This window comes from Ornithorhynchus anatinus, chromosome 2 (genome assembly GCF_004115215.2).
Source record: "Ornithorhynchus anatinus isolate Pmale09 chromosome 2, mOrnAna1.pri.v4, whole genome shotgun sequence".
Taxonomy (NCBI): domain Eukaryota; kingdom Metazoa; phylum Chordata; class Mammalia; order Monotremata; family Ornithorhynchidae; genus Ornithorhynchus; species Ornithorhynchus anatinus.
In genome coordinates, this window is record NC_041729.1 from 144,302,463 (window position 1) to 144,324,635 (window position 22,173).

The following is a 22,173-nucleotide window of genomic DNA, read 5'->3' on the forward strand; positions in this document are numbered from 1 at the left end:
ACGGAAAAAAAAACCAAACAGAAAACGGGACCTTGTAGCGAGGAACGGATGGACGGCTTTGATTCGGCGCCACGGGGCGGGAGAGGCAAACGGCGTCCTCTCGAGACCCGCCGACTGGGATAGAGAGGAAGGGAAAATGGAGTTGCTCGGCCTCCGCTTAGTAATAACGATGATAACGATGGTATTTATTAAGCGCTTACTATTTGCAAAGCACCGTTCTAAGCGCCGAAGCAGTTGGTCCACCTGGACAGGAAGCTCTGCGCCCAACGAGTCCTAGAGTTCGGGCCTAGGAGAGTGATTGGAAACCAAATGGGTGACCTTAACGAGACAGCGTGGCTCAGTGGAAAGAGCCCGAGCTTGGGAGTCAGAGGTCATGGGTTCGAATCCCAGCTCCGCCACTTGTCAGCCGTGTGAGTGTGGGCAAGTCACTTCACTTCTCTGGGCCTCAGTTCCCTCATCTGTAAAATGGGGATGAAGGCTGTGAGCCTCACGTGGGACAACCCGATGACCCTGTATCTACCTCAGCGCTTAGAACAGTGCTCTGCACATAGTAAGCGCTTAACAAATACCAGCATTATTATGATGCTTTTATCCAACCTCGCTAAATAATTTCCTTGTTGCGGTTCATTTTGTTTCAGTTGGAAACTCAGTTTGGAGTTGATGAGAGAGCAGATTTCGTTTTCTATTTGCAGCGCTATTGCTCATTGATTTTTACCTCCCTTCCAAGCCTTATTAATAAGAATGATAATTATGGTATCTGTTAAGCGCTGACGATGTGCCAAGCGCTGTTCGCATCTCCTCCGAGAGGCCTTCCCTGACTGAGCCCTCCTTTCCCTTTCTCCCACTCCCTTCTGCGACACCCTGACTTGCTCCCTTTATTAATAATAATGATAAAGACGGTATCGCTTAAGCGCTTACTATGGGCCAAGCACTGTCCTAAGCGCTGGGGTAGCTAGATACAAGCCAATCGGGTTGTCCCCCGTGGGCTTCAGAGTCTTCATCCCCATTTTGCAGATGAGGCGAATGAGGCCCAGAGAAGTGAAGTGACTTGCCCAAAGTCACACAGCTGACAAGTGGCGGAGCCGGGATTAGAACCCACGACCTCTGACTCCCAAGGCCGGGCTCTTTCCACTGTGCCTCGCTGCTCTCCACCCCTCCTCCCGGCCCCACATCGCTTAAGTACATCGCTGTCATTTATTTATTTCTATGAAGGTCCGTCTCTCCCTCTAAACTGTAATCTCGCTGTGGGCGGGGAAAGCTTCTATTATTTATATTGTACACTCCCAAGCGCTTAGTACAGTGCTCTGCATTTAGTGAACACTCAAAAAATACGATTTATTGACCGATGACCTCTTCGAGATAACCCCTTATCTAGTAAGACTGTGAGCCCCATGTGGGTCGGAGACTGTGTCCAACCCAGTTTGCTTGTGTCCACCTCAGCGCTTAGTACGGTGCCCGGCCTTCATTCATTCAACAGTGATAATGTTGGTATTTGTTAAGCGCTTACTATGTGCCGAACACTGTTCTAAGCGCCGGGGTAGACACAGGGGAATGAGGTCGTCCCACGTGGGGCTCACAGTCTTAATCCCCATTTTACAGATGAGGGAACTGAGGCACCGAGAAGTGAAGTGATTTGCCCAAAGTCACACGGCTGACAAGTGGCCGAGCCGATATTCGAACCCATGACCTCTGACTCCAAAGCCTGTGCTCTTTCCACTGAGCCATGCTGCTTCTCTATTTATGGAGCGCTTACTATGTGCAGAGCACTGTACTAAGTGCTTGGAGTATACAATCGGGCAACAGATAGGGACAATCCCTGTCCAATAATAATGACAATGTTGGTAATCGTTAAGCGCTTACTATGGGCAGAGCACTGTTCTAAGCGCCGGGGGAGATACGGGGTCATCGGGTCGTCCCACGTGAGGCTCACGGTTAATCCCCATTTTACAGATGAGGTAACTGAGGCACAGAGAAGTGAAGTGACTTGCCCACGGTCCCACGGCTGACAAGTGGCAGAGCCGGGAGTCGAACCCATGACCTCTGACTCCCAGGCCCGGGCTCTTGCCACTGAGCCACGCTGCTTCCCCGGTAACAACGGGCTCACAGTCTAACGCTTAAGAAATAACACCATTATTATTCATTTATTCAATAGTATTTATTGAGTGCTTACTACGTGCAGAGCCCTGTACTAAGCGCTTGGAATGGACAATTCGGCCACAGATAGAGACGATCCCTGCCCATCGACGGGCTTACGGTCTAATATTATTATAACTAGAAAAGAGCTTTCCCACACTCCCCCACCTCGGGAGTTCCCACCAGTATCGCCGGTTCTGGGGACCAAAGGGGAAGAAAAACGAAATTTCGAGGTATAAAGACAGAATCTGGTCAAAATGGATCTTTTATCCCGGCCTCAGGTCTTTATTTCAACATTTAACGGACGGCTCGATACGACGCTTCATCTAGGTGGACAGAAAGATTTCTTAGTCAATGAAGAACAGGCGTTCCACACGACTCCACGTTAAAGACTTACATCTGCCAGTTGTAAAGTAACGTGACTGTAGGGGAGAAAAATCATAATTTGCAAAATAAGAAAGAGCCACAGGACCCAACTGCCCAGTACAGCAAATACGAAAGACGCCCTGCACGTCGACTGTCTACACCGCAATCATTTCCCATTATTTTTCTTAGTGGATAGAGCACGGGGTTGGGGAATCAGAAGGATCTGGGTTCTAATCCCCTCTCCGCCACGTCTGCTGTGGGACCTTGGGTAAATCACTTAGCTTCTCTGGGACTCAGTTACATCATCTGGAAAATGGGGATTGAGACCGTGAGCCCCAAGCGGGACAGGGACCGTGTCCAACCTGATTAACGCTCAGGACGGTACCTGGCACACAGTAAGCGCTTTATACCCTAACAGTAAAGATAATAATGATCTTAACCGCTATAGCTTTGCCGAGTGTTTTCCACCTGGCATGCTCTATGACCTCTTCAAAACACCTTCAGAAGCTTATTTTGCACTGGAATTGAATCAGTCTTCATGGGCTCTTATTTTTAATTCCAATTCATTCAAGTGGACCATAAGGAGGCTGGATTAAAGGTCTTCTTTTCCCTAAACGGAGTTCCAGACGAGTCAGATTGGGATCATCGATGATAAAAATGCGGGCCAAGGTTCAAAAAAAAGTACGTCGGCCCGTCCCAGCTCGGCCAAGGGATTTCCCCGGCCTTCGGCAATACAAAACCCCAAAGCTCCTCTTTATTTGAAAACCATGTCGTCAAAGGACCGGTCTCAAATGAACGTCAGTCTCTCAGTAACCGAAAATACGCCAGATGGAAAATCAGCCTTTTGCCAATCGCTACTTCAGAATCGATGAAACGAGTCCACGAGCCATCGACGTTTCCATCGCGGGAAAAAAGGCAAGCCGAAAAAGAAGAGACATTCGAGAGCGGATAAAACGGCTCGCAGCGTGGGCCTGGGGGTCGGGAGGTCCCGGGTTCTAATCCCGGCCCCGCCCCGCGTCTGCTGGGTGACACTGGGTGAGTCGCTTCACTTCTCCGTACCTCGGTCCCCTCCTCTGGAAAACCCCCGTTTTGAGCCCCACGTGGGACAGGGCCGCGTCCAACCCCACCCGCCTGTATCCACCCCGACGCTCAGCAAGGTGCTCGGCACATAGTAGGCACTTGAATACCACTCTTGTTATTATCAGCTCCTGGAAAATGGAAACGGCTATCCTCGCTAGCTGTTTTTGTCGGTACGTAACTTCCCGAGACCCAGCGGGACATTCGGAGGTCCACGCTGATCCTTCGAATGATTCCTCTGGTGGCCAAACCGCGATCTGAGAGCCGTGCGTGGCTCCGGCGCGCGGCTGGCGGTTTCGTTCTCCCTCATTGCGTGGGGCCGCCCGGGACCGTGGCTGACGGAGGGGCCCGGCAGGGAGGGGGAAACCACGGTTGGGAGAGGCATTCGTTCAATCGGTCGTATTTATTGAGCGCTCACTGGGTCCACAGCACCGTACTAAGCACTTGGGAAGTATTAGAAAAGTGCTCTGCACCTAGAGAAGCAGCGTGGCTCCGTGGAAAGGGTCCGGGCTTGGGCGTCGGAGGTCATGGGTTCGACTCCCGGCTCTGCCACTTGTCAGCTGGGTGACTGTGGGCAAGTCACTTCACTTCTCCGTGCCTCAGTCACCTCATCGTAAAATGGGGATTAACTGGGAGCCTCACGTGGGACCACCTGATGACCCTGTATCTCCCCCAGCGCTCAGAACAGTGCTCGGCTCATAGCGAGCACTTAAATACCAACATTATTATTAGTAAGCACTTAAATACCAATATTATTATTACGTTCGGCAACAAAGAGAGACGATCCCTGCCCACAACGGGCTCACAGTCCAGAGGGCGGGGAGGCAGACACCAGTACCAGTAAACAGGCATCAGTAGCATCACTATAAATAAATAGAATTATAGCTATCCACACACTAATCAAAATCAATAGAATCACAATTATAAATACGGACGCAAGTGCTGTGGGGTGGGGAGGAGGGTAGAGCAGAGGGAGAGAGTCGGGGCGATGGGGAGGGGGAGGGGAGCAGAGGAAAAGGGGGGCTCGGTCTGGGAAGGCCTCCTGAAGGAGGTGAGCTTTCAGTAGTAATAATAATAATAACGTTGGTACTTGTTAAGCGTTTACTATGTGCAGAGCACTGTTCTAAGAACTGGGTTATACGGGGTAATCAGGTTGTCCCACGTGAGGCTCACGGTTAGTACAGATGAGGGAACTGAGGCCCAGAGAAGTGAAGTGACTTGCCCAGAGTCACACAGCTGACAGGTGGCAGAGCCGGGATTCGAACCCATGACCGCTGACTCCCAAACCCGAGCTCTTGCCACCGAGCCACGCTGTAGGGCTGTTGTACTCAGCCTGGCCGGTGAAAAAGCCGCTGCAGCCCAGAATCACACTGGGAAGTTCCAAGAGAAGCAGCGTGGCCTAGGGGATAGAGCCCGGGTCCGGGAGTCAGAAGGACCCAGGTTCTAATCCCGCCTCCGCCAGTTGCCTGCTTTGTGACCCTGGGCAAATCACTTCACTTCCCGCCTCAGTTCGCTCATCCATAAAATGGGGATGAAGAGTGTGAGCCCCAAATGGGGCATTACCCCAGCGCTTAGTACAGTTCCTGGCACATAATAAGGGCTTAACAAATAGAAAAAATGCAAAGAAACAAAGAAAAAAAGTGGCAAAGCAGGAACAGCAGGGAAAACTGAGACGCATCACGGCCTATCGGCAAAAGCCCGAGCCTGGGAGTCAGAGGATCTGGTGTCTAATCCCGGCTCCGCCACGTGTCGGCTGTGTGACCTTGGGCAAGTCACACGGTTGCCTCAGTTCCCTCCTCTGCAAATTGGGACTCTGTCCTTCATTCACTCATTTGATCGTATTTATTCAACGCCCAGACTCACGCCTACTTACGCCGTAAGCCTCGTGTGGGCCCCGATTATCTTACACCTACCACAAGGCTCAGTACGGAGCCTGACACATTATCATCGCTATCAAGTGCCGTCAAGTCGCTTCCGACTCACGGCGACTCTACGGATCTATTTTCTCCAGAACGTCCCGTCCTCTGCCGTAATCCGTAACCTCGACGGCGGCTCTTCCTTTACCATCGTTACGGCCTCTATCCATCTAGCTGTCCGGCGGCCCCTTCCACGTTTTCCCTGGACTCTTCCAGCGTCTCCTCCACAGAATCAGTCCTCCCGATTACGTGTCTAAAATCTGCTAATCTAAGTCGAATCATCCGGCCTTCCGAAGACCACTTTGGTTTAATTGGCTCCAAAATCCATCTGTTCGTCTTTGGGGCAGTCGGGTATTCGCAAGAGCCTCCTCCGACACCACACTTCCAAAGAATCGACGTTCTTTCTATCCGGTTTTTTCCACCGTCCGGCTTACGGATCCATACGCCGTCACTGAAAACACCACAGAATTGACAAGTTGGATTTTGGTGGCAACTGATACGTCAGCACGTTTCATGACTTTTTCCAGGCTTCTCGTAGCAAGTCTTCCTAACAATCTTCGGTGGGTTTCTTGACTACTACTTCCTTTATTATTATCGATCCCGGGGGAGAAAAATCATCAACTATTTCCAATCTTCCTTCCATCCACTACCAATGCGTTAACGCCGCCCGACACAAAGTAAGCGCTTACACGCCACGATCGTTGTTATTAATATTTTCCCGGGTCAAGCCCCAGCCATCTCCTCCGGCCCCACGAAGAGGCACTGGTAAAGTGTACGCGTGCGTACACACGGCCTAGAAAGCCGGCACGTCGCCTCATGCGGGCCCTGATCATCTCGTACCTACCCCGGGGCTTAGTACAGACCTTTGCTATCATTACCAAGTGCCGGCGAGTCGTTTCCGGTCCGTAGCGACTCGATGGATACGCTTTCTCCAGAACGTCCTGTCTTCTGGGGGATTTCTAACAGCGTTACTCGGGGGCCGGGCTCCAGAGCAGATGACGAGACAAGACGATGAGCGCTGTAGTTCTGGAACGTCGGGAGCGTCTCCTCGCATCGAACCTCTGCTCACTCTAACGCAGCTCCGCTGGGTGGGACGAGGGAGGAGAACGAGACCGGAAGCTCCTCCTCGGGACTGGAAGCTCGTCCACGGAAACGTAAGCTTCTCCTCGAGACTGGAAGCGTCTCCTCGGGACTGGAAGCCCGTCTGAGAGCCCGGAAGCTTTTCCTCGGCACTGTAAGTTCATCCACGGGAATATAAGCTCCTCCTCGGGAGGAAAAGCTCTTCCTCGAGACTGTAAGCTCCTCCTCAAGACTCCGAGCTCCTCCTTGACACTGTAAGCTCCTCCTCGGGACTGCAAGCTCTTCCATGGAAATGTAAACTCCTCCTCACGACTGTAAGCTCCTCCATGGGACTGTAATCTCATCCAAGGGACTGTAAACTCCTCCTCGAGACTGCAAGCTCTTCCTTGGGACCGTAAGTAAGTTCCTCCTCAAGACTGCAATCTCTTCCTTGGGACCGTAAGCTCCTCCTGGGGACTGTAAACTCCTCCTCTAGAATTTAAACTCCTCCTCGGGCCTGTAAGCTCAAGACTGTAGGCTCCTCCATGGGACCGTAAGCTCCTCCTCAAGACCGTAAGCTCATCTGCAGGACCGCAAGCTCCTCCTCGGGACTGTAAACTCCTCCGCCGGACAAAATCTGCTGTCCCTACCTCCCTCTCGGGGTTGTTCTGAGGGCGAAAATGAGCTTCCCCCTCTAGAATGTAAACTCGCTGTGGGCGGGGAATGTGACTGTGCCAAGTGCTCGGCCCGCAGTAAGCGCTCGATAAATACCTTCGCACGAAACAAAAACTTGTCACCCTTGGCTTCAAGGCTGTCCATCCCCTTGCCCCTTCTACCTCTCTTCCCTTCTCTCTTTCTACCGCCCACCCCGCACGCTCCGCTCCTCCGCCGCCCACCTCCTCGCCGTCCCCCGGTCTCGCCCGTCCCGCCGTCGACCCCCGGGCCGCGTCCTCCCGCGGTCCCGGAACGCCCTCCCTCCTCACTTCCGCCCAACTGACTCTCTTCCCCTCTTCAAAGCCCTACCGAGAGCTCACCTCCTCCGGGAGGCCTTCCCACACTGAGCCCCCCCTCCCTCTGCTCCCCTCCCTTCCCCCCCACCCTCTGCTCTTCCCCCTTCCCCTCCCCTCAGCACTGTACTCATTTATATGTATTATTTATTACCCTACTTATTTTGTTAACGAGGTGCATATCTCCTTGATTCTATTTATCTTGATGATGATGTCCTGTTTTTGTTTTGTTCTGTTTTGCTCCGCCGTCTCCCCCGTTTAGACCGTGAGCCCGTCACTGGGCAGGGATTGTCTCCATCTGTTGCCGAACTGTCCATTCCAAGCGCTTAGTACAGTGCTCTGCACATTAGTAAGCGCTCAATAAATACTACTGAACGAACGAAACCCCACTGAGCGATTGATTGATTGGAAAAAAGGAAGGGAGGAGAGGAAGGCCCAGTCCTCTCCTGCCTTGGGATCTCCCTGGGAGGTGGAGTAAACGGGTGAAGGATGCAGCGGGGGACTGGCTGAGTTTTCCATCCCACACTGGAAACTGGTTCCTCTGGACTGTAAGCTTCCCGCGGGCAGAGAACGTGCCCACCAATTCTGTTGCACTGTCCTCTCCCACCCCCGGAGTAGACAGCTCTGCACAATTCATTCGGTCGATCGTATTTCTCGACCGCTTACCGCGTGTGCAGATCACTGTACTGAGCGCCGGGGAGGGGACGATCTGACAATAAGCGCTCAATAGATACCGCTGATGGATCGATTAATTCGGCAGGATTTACTAGCCTTACCTTCCTATGTTTTTTTTAACAGGGCTACGGATTATTCCATGTTGCTTTTCCGGGGCGTGCCCGATAGTGAGTATCTAACAATCCTGGGATTAACACAAAGAAATAGGCCTTTATTTATATAATACTAATGATAACAATAACAGCGATGATGGCATCTGTTAAGCGCTTACTATGTGCCGAGCACTGTCCTAAGCTCTGGCGTAGATACAAGGTCATCAGGTTGCCCCACATGGGGCTCACAGACTTAATCCCCATTTTCCAGATGAGGTCACTGAGGCACAGAGACGTGAAGTGACTTGCCCAAAGTCACAGTGTATATATATATGGCAGATATATGTACAGATATAAATAAATGATGGTATTTGCTAAGTGCTTACTATGTAATAATAATAACGTTGGTATTCGTTAAGCGCTTACTATGTGCCGAGCGCCGTGCTAAGCGCTGGGGTAGACACAGGGGAATGAGGTTGTCCCACGTGGGGCTCACAGTCTTCATCCCCATTTTACAGATGAGGGAACTGAGGCACCGAGAAGTTAAGTGACTCGCCCAAAGTCACACAGCTGACATGTGGCCGAGCAGGGATTTGAACCCATGACCCCTGACTTCAAAGCCCGTGCTCTTTCCACCGAGCCACGCTGCTTCTCTACTATGTGCCGAGCACTGTTCTGAGCCCTGGTATAGATATAAGGTAATCAGGTTGTCCCAGGTGGGGCTCACAGTCTTAATCCCCATTTTACAGATGAGGTCACTGAGGCACAGAAAAGTGAAGTGACTTGCCCACAGTCACACAGCGGCGACGTGGCGGAGCCGGGATTAGAACCCACATCCTCTGACTCCCAAGCCCGGGCTCTTTCCACTGTGCCACGCTGTGTAAACTGTAAGCTCCGTACGGGGAGGGATCGCACCTGGCAATTCTGTTGCGGTGCACTTTCCCAAACATTTAGTACAGTGCTCTGCACAGAGTAAAGGCTCAAGCCCCACACGGGACAGCCCGATGACCTTGTATCTCCCCCAACGCTTAGAACAGTGCTCGGCACACAGTAAGCGCTTAACAAATACCAACATCAGTATTATTATTATGAATACCACTGACTCATCGACTGATAGGGAACACAATGTAAGGCAAGGAAGCAGAGCTTTAATCGCTTCGGACTAAAAACGATGACCTTTCTGAGCGTAGCTTCAACATATTGGCCCCTTGTTTCGCCTGAGCTACTTTTCCTCAAGTACTCCCTTTTTGAATTTGAAAATTTGAAATTTGAAATTTGAAAATCTGAACTTTAAAATTTGAAAATTTCACCGTTTGAGTTGGGCCCCTCCTGTCCCTACAGAAACCCCAAATAAAGAGGTAGAGCACAAGTACGTAGGTGATGGGTCGACCCTCAATTACCCGCGGTGTGGGCTGGTGGATAGAGTACGGGCCTGGGAGTCAGAGGGACCTGGGTTCTAATCCCAGCTCCACCACATAAAAACGATAATAATAACAAACGGTGGCACTTGTTAAGCGCTTACTATGTGCCAGGCACTCTACTAAGTGCTGGGGTGGATACAAGAAAATCGGGTAGGGCACAGTCCCCGTCCGACGTGGGGCTCACGGTCTCCATCTCCGTTTTCCAGATGAGGGAACTGAGGCACAGAGAAGTGACTTGCCCAAGGTCACCGAGCAGAGAAGGGGCGGAGCCGGGATTAGAACCCACGACCTTCTGACTCCCGGGCCCGGGCTCTATCCGCTAGGCCACGTCGCTTCTCAAGTAGAAGGGTACAGGTTAATGGTTGATGCTCAATTATCAGCAGGGTGGCTTAGTGGATAGAGGATGGGTCTGGGAGTCAGAAGGACCTGGGTTCTAAACCCAGCACCACCACATAATAATAATAATAATAATAATGATAATAAAATGTGGCATTTGTTAAGCACTTACTATGTGCTGGAGTAGAGACGAGGTAATTGTGTTGGACACAGTCCCGGTCCCACATGGGGCTCCCAGGCTTAATCCCCATTTGACAGAGGAGGGAACTAAGGCCCAGAGAAGTGAAATGGCTTGCCCAAGGTCTCACAGCAGACAAGTGGTGACGCCGGGATTAGAACCCAGGTCCTTCTGACTCCCAGGCCCGTCCTCTATCCACTAAGCCAGTGACCTAGGGCAAGTCACTTAACGCAGCGTGGCTCAGTGGAAAGGGCCCGGGGTTGGGAGTCAGAGGTCATGGGTTCCAATCCCGGCTCTGCCACTTCTCAGCTAGTCACTTCACTTCTCTGGGCCTCAGTTACCTCATCTGTAAAATGGGGATTAAAACTGTGAGCCCCACGTGGGACAACCTGATCACCCTATGTCTACCCCAGCGCTTAGAACAGTGCTCGGCACATAGTAAGCGCTTAACAAATACCAACATTATTATTATCTGTAAAATGGAGATTAACTGTGAGCCCCACGTGGGACAATCTGATGTCCCCGTATCTACCCCGGCGCTTAGAACAGTGCTCTGCACACAGCAAGCGCTTAACAAATACCAACATTATTATTATTATTGTCTGTGAGCCTCAGTCTCCTCATCTATAAAACGAGGATTCAATTATAATAATAAGTAGCATCTGTCGCCCACTTCCAATTTGCCAAGCACTGCACCGAGCGCCAAAGTAGATGCGAGATAATCAGGTCGGGCCCGGTCCCCGTCCCACGTCGAGCTCACGGAATGAGAGGAAGGGAGGACGGGGACCGAAGTCCCCCTTTACAGACGAGAAAACCGAGGCCCAGAGAAGTTGAGTGACTTGGCCAAGGTCACGCAGCAGGCAAGTGGCAGAGCCGGGCCTGGAACTCGAGTCCGCCGACTCCCAGGTCCCTGTTCTTTCCACCGGGCCTCCCTACTCACCTGTTCTCTGAGGCCCACGTGGGACAGGGACTGTGTCCAACTTCATTAGCTTGGGTCTGACCCAACGCTCGGTACAGTTCCTGGCAAATAGTAAATGCTTAAGAAAAACCCCAATTATTATTATTAGAGTAAAACGGGAATTTAACACGGGTCTCATGATCATTTCATTATCTGCTGTCGTATCTGGCTGTAGTTTCTCTTTAGCATTACTGGCCGTCTATTCAGCGGTGTTTCTGGTGTGCTTACTACATGCGGAACACTGGACTAAGCGCCTGGGGAAGTACAATAAAAAAGAGTCGGCAATGCTAGCGACACTTTCCACAGAGAATAAATTCAGGGTAAATAGCAATGATTTCCAGGCACGCCACACTAATTTCCCATCCGCTGCCAAAATAAATCTGATGTTTTAGAGTGTGTGTAAAATATAGATAGAAAGAGAGAGAGAGACAAAGATATAGATATATAGATATAGATGTATGCATGTATATCTACACATATATAGATATATAGATATACATTTAGACATATAGATAGATATAGATGTATACATGTATATCTACATATATACGTATAGATATATATGTAGAGATATATAGATAGATAGATAGATGGATGGATGGATAGATATAAATAGATGGACAGATATACAGACATATATAAAGATAGATATAGATGTATAGAGAAGCAGCGTGGCTCAGTGGAAAGAGCACGGGCTTTGGAATCAGAGGTCATGAGTTCGAATCCCAGCTCTGCCACTCGTCAGCTGTGTGACTGTGGGCAAGTCACTTCACTTCTCTGGGCCTCAGTTGCCTCATCTGTAAAATGGGGATTAAGACCGTGAGCCCCACGTGGGACAACCTGATTCCCCTGTATCTCCCGCAGTGCTTAGAATACTGCTCTGCACATAGTAAACGCTTAATAAATACCAACATTGTTATTATTATATGTAAAGATAGATAGGTAATTAGATGGATGGGGGGGGGGGGGGAGAGAGAGAGAGAGAGAGAGAGAGAGAGAGAGAGAGAGAGAGAGAGAGAGAGAGAGAGAGAGAGAGAGAGAGAGAGAGAGAGAGAGAGAGAAAGAGAGAGAGAGAGAGAGAGAGAGAAAAGCAGCATGGCTTAATGGAAAGACTCTGGGCTTGGGAGTCAAAGGTCGTGAGTTCGAATCCCAGCTCTGCCACTTGTCAGCTATGTGACTGTGGGCAAGTCACTTCACTTCTCTGTGCCTCAGTTACCTCATCTGTAAAATAGGGATTAATTGTGAGCCTCACGTGAGACAACCTGATGACCCTGTATCTCCCCCAGCACTTAGAACAGTGCTCTGCACACAGTAAGCGCTTAACAAATACCAACATTATGATAGATTAGATAGATAGATAGATAGATAGATAGATAGATAGATAGATAGATAGATAGATAGATAGATATAGATGGGCAGGGACTGTCTCTATCTATTGCCGATTTGTACATTCCAAGCGCTTAGTACAGTGCTCTGCACATAGTAAGCACTCAATAAATACTACTGAATGAATGAATAGATAGATAATATAGACATATAGAGATAGATATAGATGTATACATGTATATCTACATATATGGAGATAGATGGACAGATGGATAGATAGACATATATAGATATAGATGTATACACGCATATCTACATATATATCTACATATATAGATATATATGAAGAGATAGATGGATAGATAGATGGATAGATGGATAGACATACATAGATACAGATGTATACATGTATATATACATCTACATTTACATATATAGATATATATGTAGAGATAGATGGATGGATAGATCATTTTCAACGTCTGAACGCGGCCTGCTTTACACGACTATGTAATCTTAGCGGATTGAGCCCGGGCCTGGGAGTCACGAGGTCATGGGTTCTAATTCCAGCACCGCCACCTGTCTGCCGCGTGACCCTGGGCAAGCCACTTGGCTTCTCTGGGCCTCAATGACCTCGTCTATAAAAAGGGGATCGAGACCGTGAGCCCCGCGTGGGACAGGGCCCGTGTCTAACCCGACTCGCTGGGATCCACCCCGGCTCTTAGTGGAGGGACTGGCCCATACTAAGCGCTTAACAAATACGACAATTATTATTATTTGGCCTGGGTCTCAAAATGGAATGGGCCGGTCATCATCAAGTCACTTCACTTCTCTGTGCCTCAGTTCCCTCATCTGTAAAATGGGGATGAAGACTGTGAGCCTCATGTGGGACAACCTGATGACCTTGTATTTCCCCCAGTGCTTAGAACAGTGCTCTGCACATAGTAAGCGCTTAACAAATACCAACATCATTATTATTATTATTATAACTATCCACAAGAATGAGAAGCAGCAGGGCCTAGTGCAGAGAGCCCGGGCCTGGGAGTCAGGAGGATCTGGGTTTCAATCCCAGCTCCGCCACTCGTCCGCCGTGTGACCTTGGGTAAGTCACTACCCTTCCTCTGGGCCTCAGTTCCCTCATCTGTAAAATGGGGACCAAGACCGTGAGCCCCACGTGGGACGGGGACTGTGTCCGACCTGAGGAGCTTACGTCAACCCCAGCGTTTAGTACAGTGCCTGGCACATGGTGTTTAAAAAATACCTTAAAGACAACAACAACAACAACAACAAAAAAGTCTTTTGGACCTCACGGAGTGAAGCCAGCAGGTAGGCTCTGCGCCCGGATCTACTCCCCAGATGGTCGGCCACAAGCCATTCTTTCATTCATTCATTCGATAGTATTTACTGAGCGCTTACTATGTGCAGAGCACTGGACTAAGCGCTCGGAACGGACAGATCGGCAACAGGTAGAGGCAGTCCCTGCCCACTGACGGGCTTACGGTCTATTCGGGGGAGACAGACAAAAACAGTAGCAATAAATAGAATCAAGGGGATGTACATCTCAATAACAAAATAAATAGGGTAATAAAAATACATACAAATGAGCGGAGGAGGAGCACGGTGCTGAGGGGAGGGGAAGGGAGAGGGGAAGGAGCAGGGGGAAAGAGGGAGAAAAGGCCACAAGGCCTCGAGGCCACAAGCAAAAAACCCCGCTAAGCCCGTTCAGTTGGCGCCGTCCGCGACATTCCCAACCCCTCAACTGTGAGTCCGCTGAGCGTCTTGGGCTGGGGGTCCCGGCTCCCCTCGGGGACCTCTGGGATTTGGGGGTTGGCCACCCTCGCGGGACGGAGGAGGGAAAGGAGAATTCCTCCTTTCACCCGTAATTCAAATCCTTTACCTCTGAAAAGGGAAAAAAAAAAAAAGGCCATAAACTCACCTGCTTGGCGGACTGGAAATTCCACTTGTTCTGAGACTATAATCTGCAGTAGGCTTGGAGCAAAATTAATAATCTTGTAGGACTGAAATGGCAAGAGAGATAAAAAATAAATAAATGATGGAGGACATTAAGGCTGTGAGTCGTAAGCGCCGCCGCACCTTTCTCTGACGACCGGTTTTTAAAGGGATGAAGGCAAGAAAATTCAAAATCGGCGAAGGTCCCCGACGAGACGCCTGCTCCGCGGAGCGTTTCACGTTTAACGCAAGCGCCGACCCACTCGGCTTTCCTTTGGGCCATTTCGGCACTCTGACACGGCTCTTTGATAGGGAAGCAGCGTGGCTCAGTGGAAAGAGCCCGGGCTTGGGAGTCGGGGGTCATGGGTTCGAATCCCGGCTCGGCCACCTGTCAGCTGTGTGACCGTGGGCGAGTCACTCTGCTTCTCTGGGCCTCGGTTTCCTCATCTGTCAAACGGGGAGTGAGACTGTGAGCCCCACGTGGGACAGGGACTGTGTCCGACCCCATCTGCTTGTATCCACCCCAGCGCTCAGTACAGGTCCGGGCACACAGTAAGCGCCCAACAAATACAATACAGTGCCTGGCACATAGATCGTGCTTAATAAATACCACAATTATTATTACCATACGGACACAGACTCAGTTCTTGACTGAGGTGGGAAGAGAGGATACTAGACAAGGATTTTTGTTTTTTTTAATGGCATTCGTTTACTGCTTACTATATGCCAGGCACGTTACGTATTAAGCGCTGGGGTAGATGCAAGATAATCAGGTTGGACAGAGTCCCCGTCCCACGTGGGGCTCACAGGCTTCATCCCCATTTACCAGATGAGGGAACTGAGCCGCAGAGAAGCCAAGTGACTAGTCCAAGGTCACCCAACAGCCCAGTGGCACAGTCTGGATTAGAACCCAGGTCCTTCTAAATAATAATGCTGGTATCTGTTAAGCGCTTACTATGTGCAGAGCACTGTTCTAAGCGCTGGGGGAGATACAAGACGATCAGGTCGTCCCACGTGGGGCTCACAGTTTTCAGCCCCATTTTCCAGATGAGGGGACTGAGGCCCAGAGAAGTGAAGTGACTCGCCCACAGTCACACAGCTGACAGGTGGCAGAGCCGGGAGTCGAACCCGGGACCTCTGACTCCCCAGCCCGGGCTCTTCCCACCGAGCCACGCTGCTCTAGCGTCTGGGCCAAGTTGCAGAAGACAGATTACGAAAAATGTTCTCACTGTTGGCTTGGATAATCCCCGATGGAGCTTGAGACTGGTCTGGCAAACCAAAAGTTACACGCTGTGAGCAAGTAGCAGCAAAACTGAAAGCATTCACGAACAAATGCATGTCCTTTAAATAAGAGTCCATCACTACCTGAGAACTGAAATATGAAAATAACGGTAGTTGTTCGGTGCTTACTATGTGCCGAGCACTTTACTAAGTACGAACTGGACACAGCTCTTTGTCCCACATGGGGCTCCCAATCTAAGCGGGAGAATTAGCATTATCAATTAATCAATTAATGTTGGTATCTCTCAAGCGCTTACTATGTGCCGAGCACTGTTCTAAGCGCGGGGGTAGATACAGGGTAATCAGGTTGCCCCAGGTGAGGCTCACCGCCGTATTTTACAGATGAGGTCACTGAGGCACCGGAAAGGGAAGTGATTTGCCCGAAGTCACACAGCTGGCAGAGCCAGGATTAGAACCCATGACCCCTGACTCCTAAACCCGGGCTCTTTCCACTGAGCCACGCTGCTTCTCTACTCTCCCAGGTGCTTTAGGATGCTGCTGTGCACACAGTAAGCGCTCGATAAATCCGCCTGGCTGAATGAATGAATCTGATTCAATAGTGTTTAATAGTATTTATTGAGCGCTTACTGTGTGCAGAGCACTGTACTAAGCGCTTGGAAAGTACAGTTCGGCAACAGACGGAGACAATCCCTGCCCAGTGACGGGCTCACAGTCTAAACGATAATAATGTTGGCATTTGTTAGCGCTTACTCTGTGCCAAGCACTGTCCTAAACGCTGGGGTAGATACAAAGTAATCAGGTTGTCCCACATGGGGCTCACACCGTCTTCATTCCCATTTCACGGATGAGCGAACTGGGGCACAGGGAAATGAAGGGACTTGCCCAAAGTGCATTCAATAGTATTTATTGAGCGCTCGCTATGTGCAGAGCACTGTACTAAGCGCTTGGAATGGACAAATCGGTGACAGACAGAGACGGTCCCTGCCCTTGGACGGGCTTACGGTCTAATCGCTGACGAGTGGCTGAGCCAGGATTAGAACCCACAACCTCACGTAAAGGTTCAAGGGCCAAATCAGAGTCTTATTGATCTCAGTAGCATCTCCGTGATGGGATGAGGGGGACAAGTCCAACACAACGAAAGACAGAAGTCTTCAGAAACAAGTTCGATCTGACTCTTTGAAACCAGACTCTTCTACTAATAACAATGATAATAATAATAATAATAATGTTGGTATCTGTTAAGCGCTTACTATGTGCACAGCACCGTTCCAAGCGCTGGGGTAGATACAGGGTCATCAGGTTGTCCCACGGGAGGGTCACGGTTAATCCCCATTTGACAGATGAGGGAACTGCGGCACAGAGAGGTGAAGTGACCTGCCCACAGTCACAGAGCTGACAAGTGGCAGAGCCGGGATTCGAACCCATGACCTCTGACTCCCAAGCCCGGGCTCTTTCCACTGAGCCACGCTGCTTCTCATGATGATGATGGTGCTATTGGTTAAGCACCTACTATGTGCCAAGCGCTGTTTTAAGCGCTAGGGTACATACAAGGTCCTCAGGTTGTCCCATGTGGGGCTTCACAGTCTTAACCCCCATTCTACAGATGAGGTAACTGAGGCACAGGGAACAATAATAACAATGATAGAATTTGCTACGTGCTTACTAAGTGCCGAGCACCGTTCTAAGCGCTGGGGTAGATACAGGTGGGGCTCACAGTCTTAATCCCCATTTTACAGAGGAAGTAACTGAGATACAGAGAATAATAATATTAATGGTATTTGTTAATTGCTTACTATGGGCCAAGCACTGTTCTGGGCGCTGGGGTAGATACAAGGTCATCACTGTCTTAAACCCCGTTTTACAGACGAGGTAACTGAGGCACAAAGAAGTACTTGCCCAACGTGGAAGCGTCGGGATTAGAACCCACGACCTCTGACTCCCAAGCCCGGGCTCTTTCCACTCAGCCACACCGCTTCTCTACTTCCAGCAGCTTTAATTTATTGGCACAGTTGTCACCGTACGCTTTACTTTCAGTTGTATTTATTGAGCGCCTACTATGTGCAGAGCACTGCAGGAAGCGCTTGGGAGCGTCCAACGGGACAAGAGCCACGTTTCCGCCCTTTGAGCCCCCTGGAATGATTAAACATCAGGGCAAGCAGTTTATAAGCTAGCTAGCACTGAATTGATCCAACAGACCAGAAATAATGTCGTTAGGACAGGAAAACATGGAGGCCTAAAGTGAGAGAGGGAGAGGGATCTAAACAAATACAGTTAGTATTATTATTATTATTCCTATTATTGTTGCGTCTACTGGTGTTAAATGCAAAATCCGGCGTAGCGCGGCTTAGTAGAAAGAGGTCGGGCTCGGGAGTCAGATTTTAATCCCGACTCCGCCACTTGTCAGCTGTGTGACCTTGGGCCAGTCACTTCGCTGGGCCTCAGTTACCTCACCTAGAAAATGGGGATGAAGACTGTGAGCCCCGCGTGGGACAACCTGATCACGCTGTATCTACCCCAGTGCTTAGAACAGGGCTTGGCACATAGTAAGCGCTTACCACATACCGACGTTATTATTATTACAACACAGTCAGCTCAAGGTTCATGTTCTACATGGGGCTCACAGTCTAATAACACTAATAATGGCAGCATTTGTGAAGTGCTCTGTACCCAGTACTGTGTACGGCCTAGGAGAAGCAGCATGGCTTGTCTAATTGTTTTATTTTGTTGCGTCTCCCCCTTCTAGACTCTGGGCCCGTTGTTGGGTAGGGATTCATTCATTCATCCAATGGTATTTATTGAGCGCTTACTATGTGCAGAGCACTGTACTAAGCGCTTGCACTGTACAATTCCGCAACAGATAGAGACAATCCCTGCCCAACAGTGGGCTCAGAGTCTAAACGGGGGAGACAGAAAACAAAATAAGAGAGAACGAAACAAGTAGTCCGGCAAGAAAATAAGCAGTCTGCCGACAAAACAAGTAGTCTGGCGATTGTCTCTATCTGTTGCCGAAGTGTATTTTCCAAGCGCTTAGAACAGTGCTCCGCGCACGGGAAGTGCTCAATAAACATGATTGCCTGAATGAATGAATGAATGAATGAATGAATGGCCTAATGGCAGGACCCTGTGCTTGGGAGGCGGCAGTTATGGGTTCTAATTCCGCCTCCGCCACGTCTGCTGCGTGATCCTGGAACACAGCTCCTCATCTTCCCTCCCAGGCCCGGTCCGCTCCCCGACTTCCCCATCGCCGTGGACGGTACGACCATCCTTCCCGTCTCTCGGGCCCGCGACCTCGGTGTCATCTTCGATTCGGCTCTCTCGTTCGTCCCACGCATCCGATCCGTCACCGAGACCCGCCGGTCTCACCTTTACGATATCGCCAAGATCCGCCCTTTCCTCCCCACCCAGACGGCTACCTTACCGCTACGGGCTCTCGTAATATCCCGGCTGGATTATTGTGTCAGCCTGCTCTCCGATCTCCCTTCCTCCAATCTCTCCCCGCTCCAGTCTATTCTTCACTCCGCCGCCCGGCTCATCTTCCCGCGGAAACGCTCTGGGCCCGTCACTCCCCTTCTTAAACACCTCCGGTGGTTGCCCATCGACCTCCGCTCCGAACAAAAACTCCTCACTCTAGGCTTCGAGACTCTCCATCCCCTCGCCCCCTCCTACCTCTCCTCCCTTCTCCCTTTCCGCCGCCCACCCCGCACGCTCCGCTCCTCCGCCGCCCGCCTCCTCGCCGTCCCCGGGTCTCGCCCGTCCCGCCGTCGACCCCCGGGCCGCGTCCTCCCGCGGTCCCGGAACGCCCTCCCTCCTCGCCTCCGCCAGACTCATTCTCTTCCCCTCTTCAAAACCCTTTTTAAGTTCACCTCCTCCAGGAGGCCTTCCCACACTGAGCCCCCCTTCTCTCTCTGCTCCCCCTCTCCTCCCCACCCTCTGCTCCTCCCCCTTCCCCTCCCCTCAGCACTGTGCTCATTTGTATATATTATTTATTACCCTATTTATTTTATTAATGAGGAGTTATATCTCCTTGATTCTATTTATCTTGATGACGATGTCTTGTTTTGGTTTTGTCCTGTTCCGCTTTGCCGTCTGTCTCCCCCGATTAGACTGTGAGCCCGTCACTGGGCAGGGATGGTCTCTATCTGTTGCTGAATTGTACCTTCCAAGCGCTTAGTACAGTGCTCTGCACACAGTAAGCACTCAATAAATACTACTGAATGAATGAATGCAGTTTCACTCTTCTGGGCCTCAGTTCCCTCATCTGTCAAATGGGGATTGAGGCCGTGAGCCCCAAATGGGTCAGGGACTGCGTCCAACCTAACCCGTCTCTACCTCGGCGCTTCATACAGTGCCTGGCACACATAGTTGGAGCTCAACAAAAACCATCATCATTATTGGCATTACTAATATAGAGCCGGGGTCTGGGAGTCGGGAGGTCGTGGGCCCCGCCACTTGTCGGCCTTGTGACTTTGGGCAAATCACTTCTCTGTGCCTCAGTTCCCTCATCTGTAAAATGGGGATGGAGATTGTGAGCCACAAGTGGGGCAGGGACTGTATCCAGCTTCATTATTCTGTATCCCCCCCGGGGCTTATCATACTTATCATTAGTAGTTATATTACACCCACAGAGAAGCAGCGGGGCTCAGTGGAAAGAGCCCGGGCTTGGGAGTCAGAGGTCATGGGTTCGAATCCCGGCTCTGCCACTTGTCAGCTGGGTGACTTTAAGTCACTTCACTTCTCTGGGCCTCAGTGACCTCATCCGTAAAATGGGGATGAAGACTGTGAGCCTCACGTGGGACGACCTGATGACCCTGTATCTGCCCCAGCGCTTAGAACAGTGCTCTGCACATAGTAAGCGCTTAACAAATACCAACATTATTATTATTATTCGCTTCCCTGGGCCTCAGTTTCCTCATCTGTAAAATAGGGGTGAAGACTGCGAGCTTCACATGGGACAACCTGATGACTCTGTATCTCCCCCAGCGCTTAGAACAGTGCTCTGCACATAGTAAGCGCTTAACAAATATCAACATTATTATTCACTTCTCTGTGCCTCAGTGACCTCATCTGTAAAATGGGGATGAAGACTGCGAGCCTCACGTGGGACAACCTCATTCCCCTCTATCAACCCCAGCGCTTAGAACAGTGCTCTGCACATAGCGCTTAACAAATACCAACATTATTATTATTCACTTCCCTGGGCCTCAGTTCCCTCATCTGTAAAATGGGGATGAAGACTGCGAGCCTCACGTGGGACAACCTGATGACCCTGTATCTACCGCAGCGCTTAGGACAGTGCTCTGCACAAACTAAGTGCTTAAATACCAACATTATTATTATTGTTATTCACTTCTTTGTGCCTCAGTTCCCTCATGTGGAAAATGGGGATGAAGACAGGGAGCCCCACGTGGGACAACCTGATGAATCTCCCCCAGCGCTTAGAACAGTGCTCTGCCCATAGTAAGCGCTTAACAAATGCCAACATTATTATTATTCTTTATTATTAATTATGACGGAATGAATGAATGAGAAATGTGGCCGGGGGGGGGGCCTGAGGGAAGGCTGTGGGGAGCGCGCATGCGCGAAGGAGGGGAGCGTGATTGACAGGTCGCGGGGGGCGGGCACCCAGATGTGTTCCCGGCGTCCACCGCGCGCCGAGGAAGGCTGCGGAGCGGACGGGCGCCGCCAAAGGGAAGCGCGCATGCGCGCGGAGGGAATGACTGACAGGTCCGGGGCGGGGGGGCCGCCCACCGCTCCCTGGGGGAGAGATGCGGACGGGCGGGAAGGGAAAGGGCGCATGCGCACGGAGAGTGATTGACAGGTAGGGGGCCAGAGGGGCCGGCCCAGCGCGCCCTGAGGAAAGATGCGGAGCGATGGGAAGGCGCGCATGCGCGCGGGGAGAGTGATTGGCAGGTCCCCGGGGGCGGGGGGAGGGCGCCCAGATGCGCCGCCCGCCGCCCAGAAGACAAGGACGGGCGCGATGGGGGGAAAGCGCATGCGCGCGGGGAGAGTGACTGACAGGTGGGCGGGGCCAGGCGGGCCGGCCCAGCGCGCCCTGAGGAAAGATTCATTCATTCATTCAATGGTATTTATTGAGCGCCTACTATGTGCAGGGCACTGGACTAAGCGCTTGGAATGGACAAATCGGTAACAGATAGAGACAGTCCCTGCCCACTGACGGGCTTACGGTCTAATCGGGGGAGACATACAAAAGAGAAGCAGCGTGGCTCAGTGGAAAGAGCCAGGGCTTTGGAGTCAGAGGTCATGAGTTCGAATCCCGCCTCTGCCCACTTGTCAGCTGGGTGACTGTGGGCAAGTCACTTCACTTCTCTGGGCCTCAGTTACCTCCTCTGGAAAATGGGGATGAAGACTGTGTGCCCCATGTGGGACAGCCTGATTCCTCCCTCAGCGCTTAGACCAGTCCTCGGCACATAGTAAGC

At 50.9% G+C, this 22,173-nt stretch overlaps 1 protein-coding gene across 1 annotated transcript in view; it reads right to left on the reverse strand.

The window, feature by feature from the left end:
• The window catches only part of IPO8 (importin 8), a 112,784-nt gene that overhangs the window by 88,101 nt on the left and 2,510 nt on the right, over positions 1-22,173 (reverse strand). Inside the window, exon 2 of the mRNA XM_029054597.2 lies at positions 14,481-14,562. Within this exon, the coding sequence (XP_028910430.1) occupies positions 14,481-14,562 (82 nt within the window). The remainder of the gene's footprint in view (positions 1-14,480; positions 14,563-22,173) is intronic.